This window comes from Cornus florida, unplaced genomic scaffold, assembly GCF_030987335.1.
Source record: "Cornus florida cultivar Cherokee Brave unplaced genomic scaffold, ASM3098733v1 CherokeeBrave_3.0.0_Hap2_Chr06, whole genome shotgun sequence".
NCBI lineage: Eukaryota > Viridiplantae > Streptophyta > Magnoliopsida > Cornales > Cornaceae > Cornus > Cornus florida.
The window spans coordinates 94,847,719-94,865,702 of record NW_026775576.1 but is presented as its reverse complement, the minus strand read 5'-3'; the positions used below and the strand labels follow the sequence as shown (position 1 = coordinate 94,865,702).

General features: G+C 48.4%; 1 protein-coding gene across 1 annotated transcript; it reads right to left on the bottom strand.

Moving 5' to 3' along the window:
* Positions 1 to 14,259: 14,259 nt before the first annotated feature.
* LOC132315041 (uncharacterized) lies at positions 14,260 to 15,453 on the bottom strand. The gene is made up of 2 exons (XM_059813803.1): positions 15,223 to 15,453; positions 14,260 to 15,120 (listed from the first exon to the last, which is right to left on the bottom strand). The coding sequence occupies exons 1-2, from the start codon at positions 15,346 to 15,348 to the stop codon at positions 14,305 to 14,307; spliced, it is 942 nt and encodes a 313-aa protein (XP_059669786.1). The 5' UTR covers positions 15,349 to 15,453; the 3' UTR covers positions 14,260 to 14,304.
* Positions 15,454 to 17,984: the final 2,531 nt, after the last annotated feature.

Sequence of the window (17,984 nt, the reverse complement as noted above, 5' to 3'; positions counted from 1 at the left end):
CCTTCAAGAGTCATTCTTCCAGCGATCTTGCAGTCCTCTGAGGTTAGTTTTGTTCCTTTTTACTTTCGGCAGGCTTCTATTTACCCCCTTTTAGATCCTTCAAGCACTTCCACCATGGTTGTAGATCTGGATGTTCTTCGTATGAGACTTAGACTTCCTGACAACATCGAAGTTAGGGTTTGCCTTCAGGACGTTAACATTATGACCGGTGCCGGCCTCCTGCCCGGCGAAGTCTTATTCACGAACCTTCAATTGAATGTTGTTAGGTTCCCTCTGCACCCTTTCTTTAGTTATGTCTTCAATAGATTGGGGATATCCCCCCTGCAGGTCAACCCCAACTTCTTTAGAATCATATCCGTTATGCTCCTGTTGATGCGTGACAGAAATCTGGACCTTGACCTCATAGACCTTCTTCTGTGCTATAAGGTCAGTAAGATCCGTACTAACGAACCCTTCTACCACCTCTACCCGTTCGAGAAGATGTCCATATGTACGGACACAATAAAATCTGAAAAGGGTTGGAGGGATAGCATCGTGGGCATTAGTGGGGCTTGGTCTTCGCCTGCTGCAGAGGGTTACCCAATCCCGAGCGCCTTTGGTGTCTGTTCTGTCTCCTCCTATAAAAAATTCAAATCTCATAAACATGATTGCCCCTGCGAAACATGCGTTCCCCGTTTTTGTACTTTCTTATGCCGTTCCTTAGGAATACCTTGTGATGACTTGAGCTACAGTGTTTGCAGGGATAGGAGTAATTACTTGAAGAAATACGTTCTGAACGATATTCCTTCCTGCTCAGATCTCCTCACTTCAGACAACCTCTTAGCGCTCTCATCACTCGGCTACAACATGAGCAGGCTTCAGATTCCTTCTTTTGGCAGGAAGAAAAATACTCCCCCAGCCACTCCTGCTGCCGGGGCGACCTCCTCTCCAGCGTCAGCCTCTTCCTCAGCCACCATCTCTGACACTGTCCCGAGCACAGTGGCTATTAACTCTGTTGTCAGCACCCCTGCTGCCAACCAGAGCGCGTCTCCCCAAACTACCACAGCTCCTGCTGCTGCGGGGGGCGTTCGGGACAAAGAACGAGGCAAAAGGCCTCATCCTGACAGTGAAGTCGATCCTGAGGAGGAGCCTCTCATAAGAAGGACCCGGGTCTCCGGGCCGGGTGCTCTCTTGCACCGTGCGATCAGAGCTCCTGCTCCCTCCGGGCCTACTGCAGCTGGTGGCTCCGCTTCTGCTTCAGGCCCCCCTTCTATCCCCACCTTACCTCCATGGGCCCCTCGGTACACCCGAACGGATGGGACGTTCGTGAAACCGAACGAGACCATGCTGAAGGATGGCCAGACCGCCATGGCGTACTATAGGAGCATGTGGACTCCGAAAGACCTTGAGGCGGCAAAGGGCCTATCCCAGAAGGATGTGTTCAGCCGCTTTCCCCAATCTGCTATGGAGGTGACTTTTATTTTCCAACTCATGAATTCTCTCATATTATTTGGTCTTGCCTTCGCCCGACCTGACTATTGGCTTAACCATTTTTAATGTACACCTATGCAGACATTGTTCGGAATGATGGCTATGCAGAAGCAGGTGGAGATGGGGAACGCCAGGGCTCGTAAGTTTTCTGATAGCCTGGAGGTGGCTAATAAAGAAAACGACCTTCTCGCCATGAAGAATACCGAGGTACTGGCTCGGCTTGAAAAAACTGAACAAGAGAGAGATGTCTTGAAGAAGGAGAATGACTCTCTTCAGGATGAGAAGGATGCCCTCCAGCTTGAAAAGAGCGTCTGGCAGACTGAGCGTGACTCAATCAGAGACGAAAAGGCAGAACTCCAGCGCCTTCTGGCTGATGAACAGTCTGCTCGGATGGCTTTTGAGAAAAGAGCTCTGGACGAGCGTACCGCTCTGATCGATGCGATCAGCAGAGTGAGCGGTGGGATGCTGGCTCTTCACGCTCGGTTCTCAAGGGTCGGTGCTTTTAGATATGCTCAAGGATTCCGGGAAGGTTTCGCCGACCGAGTTCCGGATGAGGGACAGACCAGCTCCACTCCAGATGAGGTCGACAAGGATCTAGGGATCGAACCTCTGGGGGTCTATGTCGACCCAGAACCCACCGAAGCGGAGCGCATATTCGATGAGTGCCAGGACATTGCTTCCTCAAGGATCATCACAGCTCCTCCTACCGCTCTGCCTCTGACCGCTCCTCAATCGTCAACTGTGGTACCTTCCATAGCCACTGCTGACGCTGAGCCCCAGCCGAACGATTCAGTCATTCATCTTGATTCTCCGCCTCGTGAAGGTGAGACGGCTGATGGGGCCGAGGAGGCGGGTCGGCATAACCAGGATGCTGTTGGTATTGAGGCGTCTAGCTAGGGCTCCTTCGGACTCTTCGATTCCATATCTTTTTGTAACGATGGACATCTCTCTTTTTGTAAACTCAATGTTTAATATCAATGAAATGACAGAACTCTTTTTCCCTTTGTGTTGTGCTCTTTTCAACCTATTTTCAATACATATATATCTTTTCTCTCTTTTCTTTTATATTAGCTTTGCCGCGTGTTTGTTTATGGCAAGTGCCTGGCGCTCGGCTAGAATGCCACTTGCCACTTGGCTTTAAATTTTTAGCAAGTGTCTGGCGTTCGGCTCATGGTGCCAGCTGCCACTTGTCTTGTTTAAGTGCCTGGCGCTCGGCTAGAATGCCACTTGCCACTTGGCTTTAAATTTTTAGCAAGTGTCTGGCGTTCGGCTCATGGTGCCAGCTGCCACTTGTCTTACTTAAGTGCCTGGCGCTCGGCTAGAATGCCACTTGCCACTTGGCTTTAAATTTTTAGCAAGTGTCTGGCGTTCGGCTCATGGTGCCAGCTGCCACTTATCTTGCTTAAGTGCCTGGCGCTCGGCTAGAATGCCACTTGCCACTTGGCTTTAAATTTTTAGCAAGTGTCTGGCGTTCGGCTCATGGTGCCAGCTGCCACTTATCTTGCTTAAGTGCCTGGCGCTCGGCTAGAATGCCACTTGCCACTTGGCTTTAAATTTTTAGCAAGTGTCTGGCGTTCGGCTCATGGTGCCAGCTGCCACTTGTCTTGCTTAAGTGCCTGGCGCTCGGCTAGAATGCCACTTGCCACTTGGCTTTAAATTTTTAGCAAGTGTCTGGCGTTCGGCTCATGGTGCCAGCTGCCACTTATCTTGCTTAAGTGCCTGGCGCTCGGCTAGAATGCCACTTGCCACTTGGCTTTAAATTTTTAGCAGGCCGTTGGAAAAGAAAGTTATTTATTTATTTATTTTTTGTAAATTTCAGTAACTTGCACATTCATACGTATTTGATTGACAACAAACAACATCCAATTAAAGCCGAAACTTAGCTTTTATTGGTAGTACCTCTTCAGAGACGTGGCGTTCCAGGGCTTGCTAACCAACCTTCCCGCCATGGTTTCCAACGTATATGCCCCCTTGCCTATGACTTCTGCAATTCTGTATGGGCCTTCCCAGGGTGGCATCATTTTTTTGACCATCCCCACCTTTCTTTTCAGAACCAGATCGCCAGGGGCAAAATCCCTGTGTTTTACTCTTTTGTTGTGACTATTCGCTAATACTTGCTGATACGATGCTAACCTTATAGCCGCTGTGTCCCTCCTTTCGTCTATCATATCGAGGTTCAATCTTAACATCTTGTCGTTCTGATCTCGACTCCATGCTAAGCTTCTGATAGTGGGGACCAAATGCTCAACCGGTATAACTGCCTCGGTACCATCTGCCATTGCAAACGGGCTCTCCCCAGTCGGCCGCCTTGGGGTGGTTCTGTAAGCCCATAGAACGTTCGGGAGTTCATCCAACCACTTCCCTTTATGATCTTCCAGCTTCTTCTTAATGCAGGCGAAAATGGTTCTGTTTGTGATTTCTGCTTGTCCGTTGGCCTGAGGATGACTTACTGCAGCCAACTTCTGGTTGATTCCATACTCCTCCAGTAGCTTTCTTACTTGCCTGCTGTCGAGGTTTGTGCTATTGTCCATGACTATTGATCTGGAAACACCGAAACGGCAGATAATATTGTTCCAAATAAATCGTCTCACATGAGTCTGAGTCACGCTAGGATATGGTTCTGCTTCCACCCATTTAGTGAAGTAATCCGTGGCCAGTAACACATACTTGTTCTGAGCTCTTGCAGTTGGCAGAGGACCGACCACATCCATCCCCCATTGCGCGAAAGGCCATGGCGAGGCCATTACGTGCAATTCCTCAGGTGGTTGGTGGATCAATGGTCCATATCGTTGGCATTTATCGCACCTTCGAGAGAACTCCTCCGCATCTCTTGACATGTTTGGCCAGAAATACCCTTGTGTCATTGCTTTATGCGCTAACGATCGCCCCCCAGAATGATTGCCACACACACCCTCATGAATAGCTCGCAATACCTGCTGCGACTCCGCCGGGGTGACACACTTCAAGTATGGGCCAGAGTAGGACCTTCTGTACAGCTGGTTACGCACGATGGCGTACTTTGCAGCATTCTTTTTGAGTCTCCTAGCTTCATCCCTCTGCATAGGCAAAACGCCATCTCGAATATAGGTAATGATGGGGTCAATCCAACTCGGTTCATACGGTATGACGTTGACTTGCCAAGGGTCAGAGTCCAAGGGTTCTTCGAAAATAGATGGCTGGGTCAGTATTCCTACTGGAATCACCCTCGCCAATGTTTCACCGCAACTCGAAGCACTACATGCTAACCGGTCCGCATCTGCATTCTGTTCCCTCGGCAACTGTATGAATTCAATCTTTGCAAAGTCCTTGGCTTTATGCAGAACGGCAGAACGATACGCCCCCATCATGTCATCCTTGGTCGCGTACTCACCATTTACCTGCCGAACAATCAGCTGCGAGTCACTATACACAGTCAAACTTTTGATCTGTAGCTCTCTGGCCAACTTTAATCCATTTAGCAACGCCTCGTATTCCGCTTCATTATTGGTGGCTCGGAACTCAAGTCTGAGTGCTTGGCTCAAGGAAGTACCCTCTGGGGTTTGCAGTTTGATCCCAATTCCAGCCCCCATCTGGTTAGAGGAGCCATCCACAAAAAGTTTCCAAGAGCCGCATCTAAGGTCTTCTTCCGTATCCTCGGCATCACATTCTAGCAGGAAATCGGCCACCGCTTGCCCTTTAATAGCTGTTCTCGGCTCATACGTTATGTCAAATGAACTCAACTCTATGGCCCACTTTGTCCTTCTGCCCGAGAGCTCTGGCTTGTGCATAAGCGTTCTGATTGGAAAGGTTGTTAGAACAGCTATGGGGTGGGATTCGAAATAATGCCTCAACTTTCTTTTTGCATTTACAAGTGCAAGTACCACCCGTTCGGCCTTTGAGTATCTTTTTTCTGCCTCTGTCATTGTTTTGCTTACATAAAATACCGGGTATTGCACCCCTTCCTTGCAACGAATCAGAACGGCACTCGTCGCGACACCAGATACTCCAAGATATAGAAATAACTTTTCTTCCGGATCTGGGGCTGACAGGACTGGTGGATTCTGCATATATTCCTTCAAATGAGTCAATGCTTGTCGTTGCTCATCCCCCCAGACCTGCCTTCCATGGCTCCGAATCGTGTCAAAGAACGGTTTGCAGTGATCTGACAATTTTGAAATAAATCGACTTAATGCAGCTATTCGTCCTGTGAGGGCTTGCACCTCTCTGATCGTCTTTGGCTCGGCATTCTTAATCAAAGCCTCTGCTTGAGCGGGGCTAACTTCGATGCCTCTGCGGTTGACCACGTGTCCCAGAAACTGTCCGGAACTCACACCGAACGAGCACTTGGTTGGATTGAGCCTCATCCCATATCGCTTCAGTACATCAAATACATCTTGCAGATGCTTCAGATGATCATCCTTCTTCCTGCTCTTTACCACCATATCATCAATATAGGCTTCCACAATCTTTCCCATTTGATTCTTAAAAATTTTGCTAACAAGTCTTTGATAAGTTGCTCCCGCATTCTTTAGTCCGAAAGACATAACTTTGTAGCAGTATGTTCCTCGCTCGGTGACAAAAGAAGTTTTTTCTTCATCTGCGGGGTCCATAGGGATCTGATTATAACCCGAATAAGCGTCCAGAAAGGTTAAACGCTCATACCCGGTGGTGGCATCCACCATTTGATCAATCTTAGGCAGCGGGAAGCTGTCTTTCGGACAGGCTTTGTTCAAATTGGTGAAATCAATGCATACTCGCCATTTCCCATTCTTCTTCTGCACGACAACGACGTTGGATAACCAATCAGGGTAGTGCACTTCTCTGATAAATCCCGCATCAAGCAGCCTATCGACTTCTTCCGCTATGATTTGATTACGTTCTGGAGCAAATCTTCGCTGCTTCTGTTTCACTGGTTTGAAATTGGGATTGACATTCAGGGAATGACAGGATACGGAGGGACTAATTCCAGGCATGTCTAGGTGACTCCATGCAAATACGTCGGCATTGTGGGACAAGAAATCCACTAGCTCTTGCTGCTCTTCTCTGGTCAGTCTTATACCTACTCTGGTAGTTCGTTCTGGCCTGGACTGATCGATCTGCACATCCAGAAGGGGCTCCTCGGTCAAGTCGACTGACTCCTCCACCCTGTTCTGCTCGGGCGGAGGTTCCTGTAATTGCTATCTGGGGCTTGCCGAACGGACGGGCGCCTTCCCTTTCCCAGCATGCTTTAGTGTGACGGAATAACACTCTTTGGCTGCAACCTGATCCCCCCGAATGTCTATCACTTTATCTCCATCGGGTCCGAGGCACCTCATGACCTGATGCAGAGTTGAGGGTACACCTTGGACTCTGTGAATCCATCCTCTTCCCATCAGGAGATTATACGAGGGGTGAATTTCTACAACCACAAAAGTTTCCATAAGAGCTCGTTCTGCAGCTTGAACTTCCACTTCCACCATCCCGACGGGCTCCACCCTCTTCCCATCGAACCCTAACAAGGGATTTCCAGTGGGCTTGAGCCTTTCTGGTTGAATCTCGAGCCTATCAAATGTGTCCCTCGGCATGACATTCGCACTGCTCCCAGGATCGATCAGAACTCTGCGCACCAAGCAGTCTGCCACTGTCAAACTGACTACCAACGGGTCTTCATGGGGCAGTTGAACACGCTGCAGGTCTGTCCAGTCGAACTTTATCTGCATCGACGGGCTCTGCTGGTGTAGAGTATTCACACTGCTGACCCTTTTCTTCATCTGCGCCTGCCGCAGGCGCGCCCGGAGTAGCTCATCTGACTCTTCACTAGGCTCGGGTCGACCATGGATAGCATTGATTATACGAACTGGTTGTGAATTGTGGGAGCTTTGTTTATGACTCCTTTTTATTTGTTCCACCGGTCGATTCTGCTCTATCGCCGAACCTTGAACATAACTCGCGAACTCCCCTCTAGCTATCAACATCTCCACTTGCCTCCTCAGGTTCCTGCATTCGTTAGTCTGACATTCCTTCCCTTATTTATAGATATTGCATCTTCAATTGGCGCCGTCTGTGGGAAACGCATGGAAGTTTGGTTGATCAATGAGGAATATCGAGTGGATTCAGACCAATTCGGTTGATCGAGACTCGATCTTTGGGATTTGGATCCAGATCTGAGCGATTGTGACCTACTCTGGAGGAATTACAATTCTTGAAGCTTTGGCAGAAGTGGCTTCAGATCTACGCAACAACGAGTTGTTCGATTGTGGCAGGATCTGACGGATTTAGAGTTCAGACAATTCAGATCTCGTAAACAGTGAGCATAATTCGGAGAATTCGAAGCCAGATCTGAAAAATTCCCACTCACGAAGCTCGGATCTACTCGCGAACTTGAGATTAATGCCTTTACTCCGTTCAGGAATAATGATAGGTGAAAGCTCCAATCCGATGGAGGCTGTCCAGCAAACAAAGCTTGAGGAGTTGATGAACTTGATTGAAGCTCTCAAAAAAGAGAATGCAGAATTGAAAGCTGGAATGCAACATCGGCAAATACCTGCGGTTTCGCATCCACTTCCGGTCGGTGAAGGAGGTGTTCAATCTAATATCGCGCGTCAAGGCGAGCACGACGAGAACAATCAGTCAGCTCACCACCGTGATGAAAGGATGATGGACAATTTGCCGCCAAATGTTCGTCGAATTGAGGATCACGAAGGATCGACTCACGTTGATCCGCGACATGAGCAGATTAGACGGAATGAAGCCATAACCTTCGATCCGCATCGGGAAAGGTTCGACCGAGAGGAAGTGATAGAGGTTGATCGCCGTCGAGTAGCGTCGCCTTGGCAAAGAGAGTTCATAGAAGAACGGTCGTTCGATTCGTCTTACCGGCCCTCCATGGCTACTATCACTCATCGCGGTTCGGAGGGCAGAACCGTAACTCACAGAGCTACCGCTGGACTCCAGAGAGAGAATGAAGCTCTCCGATCCGCAGCTCGGACGGTTGATTCACCATTCACCGACGAGATCTTGAATGCCCCGCATCCAAGGAAGTTTGCTATGCCAGTCTTTATTCTGTTCGACGGAACAACCGATCCGATCGATCATGTGTACCATATCCAGTTGAAAATGGCCCTGAATACGGAAAACGACTCTTTAATGTGCAAATGTTTCCCTACAAGCCTAGCCGGACCGGCGCTCAGCTGGTTCAAAAACTTGCCTAGGAGCTCCATTGGTAGCTTCAGAAACCTGTGCGATCGGTTCATAAGCCAGTACTATGGGAACAAGCGCCCGCCGAAGGACATCTCGAGCCTATTCACGATGAGGCAGCACAAGGATGAACGTCTCCAGGCTTTTCTTACCAGGTTTAATCTCACTAAGAGTATGGTGATCGAATGCCACCCTTCTACAGCAGTTCAAGCCTTCAAGTTAGCCATGACACGTGGAACTCCGTTTCACACCAGTCTGGTAGTGAACACGCCAACTACTATGGATGAACTCAATGAAAGAGCCGATGGCTTTGTGCGCCTAGAAGAAGAGGAGGCAGCTAATGCTCGGACAGCGTCGCTCGTGTCGACCGAGGAAAAGTCCAAGGCAAAGATCAGGCAGAAGCAGGCTCAGCCGCAACGTCAGACCTCTTGGAAGGCAGAAAAAAGGTCCAGGGAGGAAGAGCTGATTACTCCGCTGAAGGTCACTTTGGCGAGGCTGTATCAGGAGAACAAAGATAAGTTTCATCCACCACTGCCAATTAGGCAACCCCTTGAACAGAGGGACCAAACTAAACATTGTGCTTTCCATTCTAACTTCGGTCATCAGACTAACGAATGCAGGAACCTGAAGAGGCAAGTGGAGATGTTGATAGCTAGAGGGGAGTTCGCGAGTTATGTTCAAGGTTCGGCGATAGAGCAGAATCGACCGGTGGAACAAATAAAAAGGAGTCATAAACAAAGCTCCCACAATTCACAACCAGTTCGTATAATCAATGCTATCCATGGTCGACCCGAGCCTAGTGAAGAGTCAGATGAGCTACTCCGGGCGCGCCTGCGGCAGGCGCAGATGAAGAAAAGGGTCAGCAGTGTGAATACTCTACACCAGCAGAGCCCGTCGATGCAGATAAAGTTCGACTGGACAGACCTGCAGCGTGTTCAACTGCCCCATGAAGACCCGTTGGTAGTCAGTTTGACAGTGGCAGACTGCTTGGTGCGCAGAGTTCTGATCGATCCTGGGAGCAGTGCGAATGTCATGCCGAGGGACACATTTGATAGGCTCGAGATTCAACCAGAAAGGCTCAAGCCCACTGGAAATCCCTTGTTAGGGTTCGATGGGAAGAGGGTGGAGCCCGTCGGGATGGTGGAAGTGGAAGTTCAAGCTGCAGAACGAGCTCTTATGGAAACTTTTGTGGTTGTAGAAATTCACCCCTCGTATAATCTCCTGATGGGAAGAGGATGGATTCACAGAGTCCAAGGTGTACCCTCAACTCTGCATCAGGTCATGAGGTGCCTCGGACCCGATGGAGATAAAGTGATAGACATTCGGGGGGATCAGGTTGCAGCCAAAGAGTGTTATTCCGTCACACTAAAGCATGCTGGGAAAGGGAAGGCGCCCGTCCGTTCGGCAAGCCCCAGATAGCAATTACAGGAACCTCCGCCCGAGCAGAACAGGGTGGAGGAGTCAGTCGACTTGACCGAGGAGCCCCTTCTGGATGTGCAGATCGATCAGTCCAGGCCAGAACGAACTACCAGAGTAGGTATAAGACTGACCAGAGAAGAGCAGCAAGAGCTAGTGGATTTCTTGTCCCACAATGCCGATGTATTTGCATGGAGTCACCTAGACATGCCTGGAATTAGTCCCTCCGTATCCTGTCATTCCCTGAATGTCAATCCCAATTTCAAACCAGTGAAACAGAAGCAGCGAAGATTTGCTCCAGAACGTAATCAAATCATAGCGGAAGAAGTCGATAGGCTGCTTGATGCGGGATTTATCAGAGAAGTGCACTACCCTGATTGGTTATCCAACGTCGTTGTCGTGCAGAAGAAGAATGGGAAATGGCGAGTATGCATTGATTTCACCAATTTGAACAAAGCCTGTCCGAAGGACAGCTTCCCGCTGCCTAAGATTGATCAAATGGTGGATGCCACCACCGGGTATAAGCGTTTAACCTTTCTGGACGCTTATTCGGGTTATAATCAGATCCCTATGGACCCCGCAGATGAAGAAAAAACTACTTTTGTCACCGAGCGAGGAACATACTGCTACAAAGTTATGCCTTTCGGACTAAAGAATGCGGGAGCAACTTATCAAAGACTTGTTAGCAAAATTTTTAAGAATCAAATGGGAAAGATTGTGGAAGCCTATATTGATGATATGGTGGTAAAGAGCAGGAAGAAGGATGATCATCTGAAGCATCTGCAAGATGTATTTGATGTACTGAAGCGATATGGGATGAGGCTCAATCCAACCAAGTGCTCGTTCGGTGTGAGTTCCGGACAGTTTCTGGGACACGTGGTCAACCGCAGAGGCATCGAAGTTAGCCCCGCTCAAGCAGAGGCTTTGATTAAGAATGCCGAGCCAAAGACGATCAGAGAGGTGCAAGCCCTCACAGGACGAATAGCTGCATTAAGTCGATTTATTTCAAAATTGTCAGATCACTGCAAACCGTTCTTTGACACGATTCGGAGCCATGGAAGGCAGGTCTGGGGGGATGAGCAACGACAAGCATTGACTCATTTGAAGGAATATATGCAGAATCCACCAGTCCTGTCAGCCCCAGATCCGGAAGAAAAGTTATTTCTATATCTTGGAGTATCTGGTGTCGCGACGAGTGCCGTTCTGATTCGTTGCAAGGAAGGGGTGCAATACCCGGTATTTTATGTAAGCAAAACAATGACAGAGGCAGAAAAAAGATACTCAAAGGCCGAACGGGTGGTACTTGCACTTGTAAATGCAAAAAGAAAGTTGAGGCATTATTTCGAATCCCACCCCATAGCTGTTCTAACAACCTTTCCAATCAGAACGCTTATGCACAAGCCAGAGCTCTCGGGCAGAAGGACAAAGTGGGCCATAGAGTTGAGTTCATTTGACATAACGTATGAGCCGAGAACAGCTATTAAAGGGCAAGCGGTGGCCGATTTCCTGCTAGAATGTGATGCCGAGGATACGGAAGAAGACCTTAGATGCGGCTCTTGGAAACTTTTTGTGGATGGCTCCTCTAACCAGATGGGGGCTGGAATTGGGATCAAACTGCAAACCCCAGAGGGTACTTCCTTGAGCCAAGCACTCAGACTTGAGTTCCGAGCCACCAATAATGAAGCGGAATACGAGGCGTTGCTAAATGGATTAAAGTTGGCCAGAGAGCTACAGATCAAAAGTTTGACTGTGTATAGTGACTCGCAGCTGATTGTTCGGCAGGTAAATGGTGAGTACGCGACCAAGGATGACACGATGGGGGCGTATCGTTCTGCCGTTCTGCATAAAGCCAAGGACTTTGCAAAGATTGAATTCATACAGTTGCCGAGGGAACAGAATGCAGATGCGGACCGGTTAGCATGTAGTGCTTCGAGTTGCGGTGAAACATTGGCGAGGGTGATTCCAGTAGGAATACTGACCCAGCCATCTATTTTCGAAGAACCCTTGGACTCTGACCCTTGGCAAGTCAACGTCATACCGTATGAACCGAGTTGGATTGACCCCATCATTACCTATATTCGAAATGGCGTTTTGCCTATGCAGAGGGATGAAGCTAGGAGACTCAAAAAGAATGCTGCAAAGTACGCCATCGTGCGTAACCAGCTGTACAGAAGGTCCTACTCTGGCCCATACTTGAAGTGTGTCACCTCCGCGGAGTCGCAGCAGGTATTGCGAGCTATTCATGAGGGTGTGTGTGGCAATCATTCTGGGGGGCGATCGTTAGCGTATAAAGCAATGACACAAGGGTATTTCTGGCCAAACATGTCAAGAGATGCGGAGGAGTTCTCTCGAAGGTGCGATAAATGCCAACGATATGGACCATTGATCCACCAACCACCTGAGGAATTGCACGTAATGGCCTCGCCATGGCCTTTCGCGCAATGAGGGATGGATGTGGTCGGTCCTCTGCCAACTGCAAGAGCTCAGAACAAGTATGTGTTACTGGCCACGGATTACTTCACTAAATGGGTGGAAGCAGAACCATATCCTAGCGTGACTCAGACTCATGTGAGACGATTTATTTGGAACAATATTATCTGCCGTTTCGGTGTTCCCAGATCAATAGTCATGGACAATAGCATAAACCTCGACAGCAGGCAAGTAAGAAAGCTGCTGGAGGAGTATGGAATCAACCAGAAGTTGGCTGCAGTAAGTCATCCTCAGGCCAACGGACAAGCAGAAATCACAAACAGAACCATTTTCGCCTGCATTAAGAAGAAGCTGGAAGATCATAAAGGGAAGTGGTTGGATGAACTCCCGAACGTTCTATGGGCTTATAGAACCACCCCAAGGCGGCCGACTGGGGAGAGCCCGTTTGCAATGGCATATGGTACCGAGGCAGTTATACCGGTTGAGCATTTGGTCCCCACTATCAGAAGCTTAGCGTGGAGTCGAGATCAGAACGACAAGATGTTAAGATTAAACCTCGATATGATAGACGAAAAGAGGGACACAGCGGCTATAAGGTTAGCATCGTATCAGCAAGTATTGGCGAATAGTCACAACAAAAGAGTAAAACACAGGGATTTTGCCCCTAGCGATCTGGTTCTGAAAAGAAAGGTGGGGATGGTCAAAAAAATGATGCCACCCTGTGAAGGCCCATACAGAATTGCAGAAGTCATAGGCAAGGGGGCATATACGTTGGAAACCATGGCGGGAAGGTTGGTTAGCAAGCCCTGGAACGCCACGTCTCTGAAGAGGTACTACCAATAAAAGCTAAGTTTCGGCTTTAATTGGATGTTGTTTATTGTCAATCAAATACGTATGAATGTACAAGTTACTGAAATTTACAAAAAAAAAAATAAATAAATAACTTTCTTTTCCAACGGCCTGCTAAAAATTTAAAGCCAAGTGGCAAGTAGCATTCTAGCCGAGCGCCAGGCACTTAAGCAAGATAAGTGGCAGCTGACACCATGAGCCGAACGCCAGACACTTGCTAAAAATTTAAAGCCAAGTGGCAAGTGGCATTCTAGCCGAGCGCCAGGCACTTAAGCAAGACAAGTGGCAGCTGGCACCATGAGCCGAACGCCAGACACTTGCTAAAAATTTAAAGCCAAGTGGCAAGTGGCATTCTAGCCGAGCGCCAGGCACTTAAGCAAGATAAGTGGCAGCTGGCACCATGAGCCGAACGCCAGACACTTGCTAAAAATTTAAAGCCAAGTGGCAAGTGGCATTCTAGCCGAGCGCCAGGCACTTAAGCAAGATAAGTGGCAGCTGGCACCATGAGCCGAACGCCAGACACTTGCTAAAAATTTAAAGCCAAGTGGCAAGTGGCATTCTAGCCGAGCGCCAGGCACTTAAGCAAGACAAGTGGCAGCTGGCACCATGAGCCGAACGCCAGACACTTGCTAAAAATTTAAAGCCAAGTGGCAAGTGGCATTTTAGTCGAGCGCCAGGCACTTAAGCAAGACAAGTGGCAGCTGGCACCATGAGCCGAACGCCAGACACTTGCTAAAAATTTAAAGCCAAGTGGCAAGTGGCATTCTAGCCGAGCGCCAGGCACTTGCCATAAACAAACACGCGGCAAAGCTAATATAAAAGAAAAGAGAGAAAAGATATATATGTATTGAAAATAGGTTGAACAGAGCACAACACAAAGGGAAAAAGAGTTCTGTCATTTCATTGATATTAAACATTGAGTTTACAAAAAGAGAGATGTCCATCGTTACAAAAAGATATGGAATCGAAGAGTCCGAAGGAGCCCTAGCTAGACGCCTCAGTACCAACAGCATCCTGGTTATGCCGACCCGCCTCCTCGGCCCCATCAGCCGTCTCACCTTCACGAGGCGGAGAATCAAGATGAATGACTGAATCGTTCGGCTGGGGCTCAGCGTCAGCAGTGGCTATGGAAGGTACCACAGTTGACGATTGAGGAGCGGTCAGAGGCAGAGCGGTAGGAGGAGCTGTGATGATCTTTGAGGAAGCAATGTCCTGGCACTCATCGAATATGCGCTCCGCTTCGGTGGGTTCTGGGTCGACATAGACCCCCAGAGGTTCGATCCCTAGATCCTTGTCGACCTCATCTGGAGTGGAGCTGGTCTGTCCCTCATCCGGAACTCGGTCGGCGAAACCTTCCCGGAATCCTTGAGCATATCTAAGAGCACCGACCCTTGAGAACCGAGCGTGAAGAGCCAGCATCCCACCGCTCACTCTGCTGATCGCATCGATCAGAGCGGTACGCTCGTCCAGAGCTCTTTTCTCAAAAGCCATCCGAGCAGACTGTTCATCAGCCAGAAGGCGCTGGAGTTCTGCCTTTTCGTCTCTGATTGAGTCACGCTCAGTCTGCCAGACGCTCTTTTCAAGCTGGAGGGCATCCTTCTCATCCTGAAGAGAGTCATTCTCCTTCTTCAGGACATCTCTCTCTTGTTCAGTTTTTTCAAGCCGAGCCAGTACCTCGGTATTCTTCATGGCGAGAAGGTCGTTTTCTTTATTAGCCACCTCCAGGCTATCAGAAAACTTACGAGCCCTGGCGTTCCCCATCTCCACCTGCTTCTGCATAGCCATCATTCCGAACAATGTCTGCATAGGTGTACATTAAAAACGGTTAAGCCAATAGTCAGGTTGGGCGAAGGCAAGACCAAATAATATGAGAGAATTCATGAGTTGGAAAATAAAAGTCACCTCCATAGCAGATTGGGGAAAGCGGCTGAACACATCCTTCTGGGATAGGCCCTTTGCCGCCTCAAGGTCTTTCGGAGTCCACATGCTCCTATAGTACGCCATGGCGGTCTGGCCATCCTTCAGCATGGTCTCGTTCGGTTTCACGAACGTCCCATCCGTTCGGGTGTACCGAGGGGCCCATGGCGGTAAGGTGGGGATAGAAGGGGGGCCTGAAGCAGAAGCGGAGCCACCAGCTGCAGTAGGCCCGGAGGGAGCAGGAGCTCTGATCGCACGGTGCAAGAGAGCACCCGGCCCGGAGACCCGGGTCCTTCTTATGAGAGGCTCCTCCTCAGGATCGACTTCACTGTCAGGATGAGGCCTTTTGCCTCGTTCTTTGTCCCGAACGCCCCCCGCAGCAGCAGGAGCTGTGGTAGTTTGGGGAGACGCGCTCTGGTTGGCAGCAGGGGTGCTGACAACAGAGTTAATAGCCACTGTGCTCGGGACAGTGTCAGAGATGGTGGCTGAGGAAGAGGCTAACGCTGGAGAGGAGGTCGCCCCAGCAGCAGGAGTAGCTGGGGGAGTATTTTTCTTCCTGCCAAAAGAAGGAATCTGAAGCCTGCTCATGTTGTAGCCGAGTGATGAGAGCGCTAAGAGGTTGTCTGAAGTGAGGAGATCTGAGCAGGAAGGAATATCGTTCAGAACGTATTTCTTCAAGTAATTACTCCTATCCCTGCAAACACTGTAGCTCAAGTCATCACAAGGTATTCCTAAGGAACGGCATAAGAAAGTACAAAAACGGGGAACGCATGTTTCGCAGGGGCAATCATGTTTATGAGATTTGAATTTTTTATAGGAGGAGACAGAACAGACACCAAAGGCGCTCGGGATTGGGTAACCCTCTGCAGCCGGCGAAGACCAAGCCCCACTAATGCCCACGATGCTATCCCTCCAACCCTTTTCAGATTTTATTGTGTCCGTACATATGGACATCTTCTCGAACGGGTAGAGGTGGTAGAAGGGTTCGTTAGTACGGATCTTACTGACCTTATAGCACAGAAGAAGGTCTATGAGGTCAAGGTCCAGATTTCTGTCACGCATCAACAGGAGCATAACGGATATGATTCTAAAGAAGTTGGGGTTGACCTGCAGGGGGGATATCCCCAATCTATTGAAGACATAACTAAAGAAAGGGTGCAGAGGGAACCTAACAACATTCAATTGAAGGTTCGTGAATAAGACTTCGCCGGGCAGGAGGCCGGCACCGGTCATAATGTTAACGTCCTGAGGGCAAACCCTAACTTCGATGTTGTCAGGAAGTCTAAGTCTCATACGAAGAACATCCAGATCTACAACCATGGTGGAAGTGCTTGAAGGATCTAAAAGGGGGTAAATAGAAGCCTGCCGAAAGTAAAAAGGAACAAAACTAACCTCAGAGGTCTGCAAGATCGCTGGAAGAATGACTCTTGAAGGATTTCACCAGAAAAAGCTTAGCACTGTTCTAGAAAGAGAGAGATTTGACTGATGATGGAGACGGTAAAAGGACGTGAAGTGGTATTCTAGAGCCTTATAAAGGCGAGGGGGGCCCGAGGGCCGAAGCGTCGGGAATGCGAGAAATTCCTCGAGCCCCGGAACATTGATTCTGGATCTGACCGTCCGTTCCCCCACGTGGTTTTCTCGAGCCGTCAACGTCATGATGAGACGCCATCAATAATTACCCCTTATTAAATAAGGGGCAATTATGGGGGCAGTTGAGGAGGCCCAGGACGACATGGGCCGGATCTGACTTGCAAGCACTACATCCGGTCCGTACAGCTGGGTCAGCCCATATAAAGACACTGTCATATGGGCCGAACGCGAGTAAGCCCATCAAAGGTGACCAGGACTTATGGAGGAACAAGCCCAGATCCAGCAATCAGTCAATATTTGTAAATATCTTGTAAATATCTATAAATAAGGGAAGGAATGGAAAATAGAAGAGGATCTTTTGGTTGAAGTGTAAGAATTCTAGAGAGAGAAAGAGGGAATGAATTTCTTGCATCTTCAAGTACCTTGATAAATTCTAATTTCTTATTATAAACGGCTATATAGAATTTTGATTGGTTGGAAGGGATCATGTTGGTGAAAAGTTGGAGATAGGTCCAGATTGAAGGTAATTGTAAGGGAGTTATGGACTTGACGTCTTTTGATTTTTTATGTCGACAGTGATTTTGGAGAATGTTAAAATTATTCTTAATGATGATGGTGTAGGAGTTTATTCCTTTTTTTTTGGGCTCCCCGAGGTTGTAGTGTGGAGCCTAAAACAGTGAAAGCCTAGAAATATATATGTCCAGTTGAGATGTGATACGATTGCATCGCGATGCTTAAGGACACAATCTAATAAATCGTTGTATTGAGTAGTTGGATCACAGTCTCTTACCATAAAAATGGAACTGTGAGAAATCCGCTAATCCACATGTCAATAAGAAATGGGAGTTAGTCCTCAATATATTTCACTAAGGCTTGACTCCGCGGATCAAATTTTAAGTAATTTTCGTACTTGTTATGTTACCATAGTACGAGAATATATATTCATTCTGAACTCTGTGTATCCACGGCTGTTTTGGTCATTATAGTAAAATATCTACAACCCTTGGACGTAACCCTAGATTTTGGATAAATCGAGTAAAATCTGTGTATTTTTGTTGTGTGTGTTTGATCTCTTTCTCGTATTATCTGTTTAATTTCACAACACACATGTCACTTTTGTTTTTTTTTACCATGCGAGTTGATTTGTGTGCATATAT

Excerpts from the sequence above, each read along its gene's own strand:
- LOC132315041 (XM_059813803.1), bottom strand. The coding sequence starts at position 15,348 with ATGCTGAAGGATGGCCAGACCGCCATGGCGTACTATAGGAGCATGTGG. Across the intron at positions 15,121-15,222 it reads TTCCCCAATCTGCTATGGAG|ACATTGTTCGGAATGATGGC; the intron begins GTGACTTTTATT and ends ACACCTATGCAG.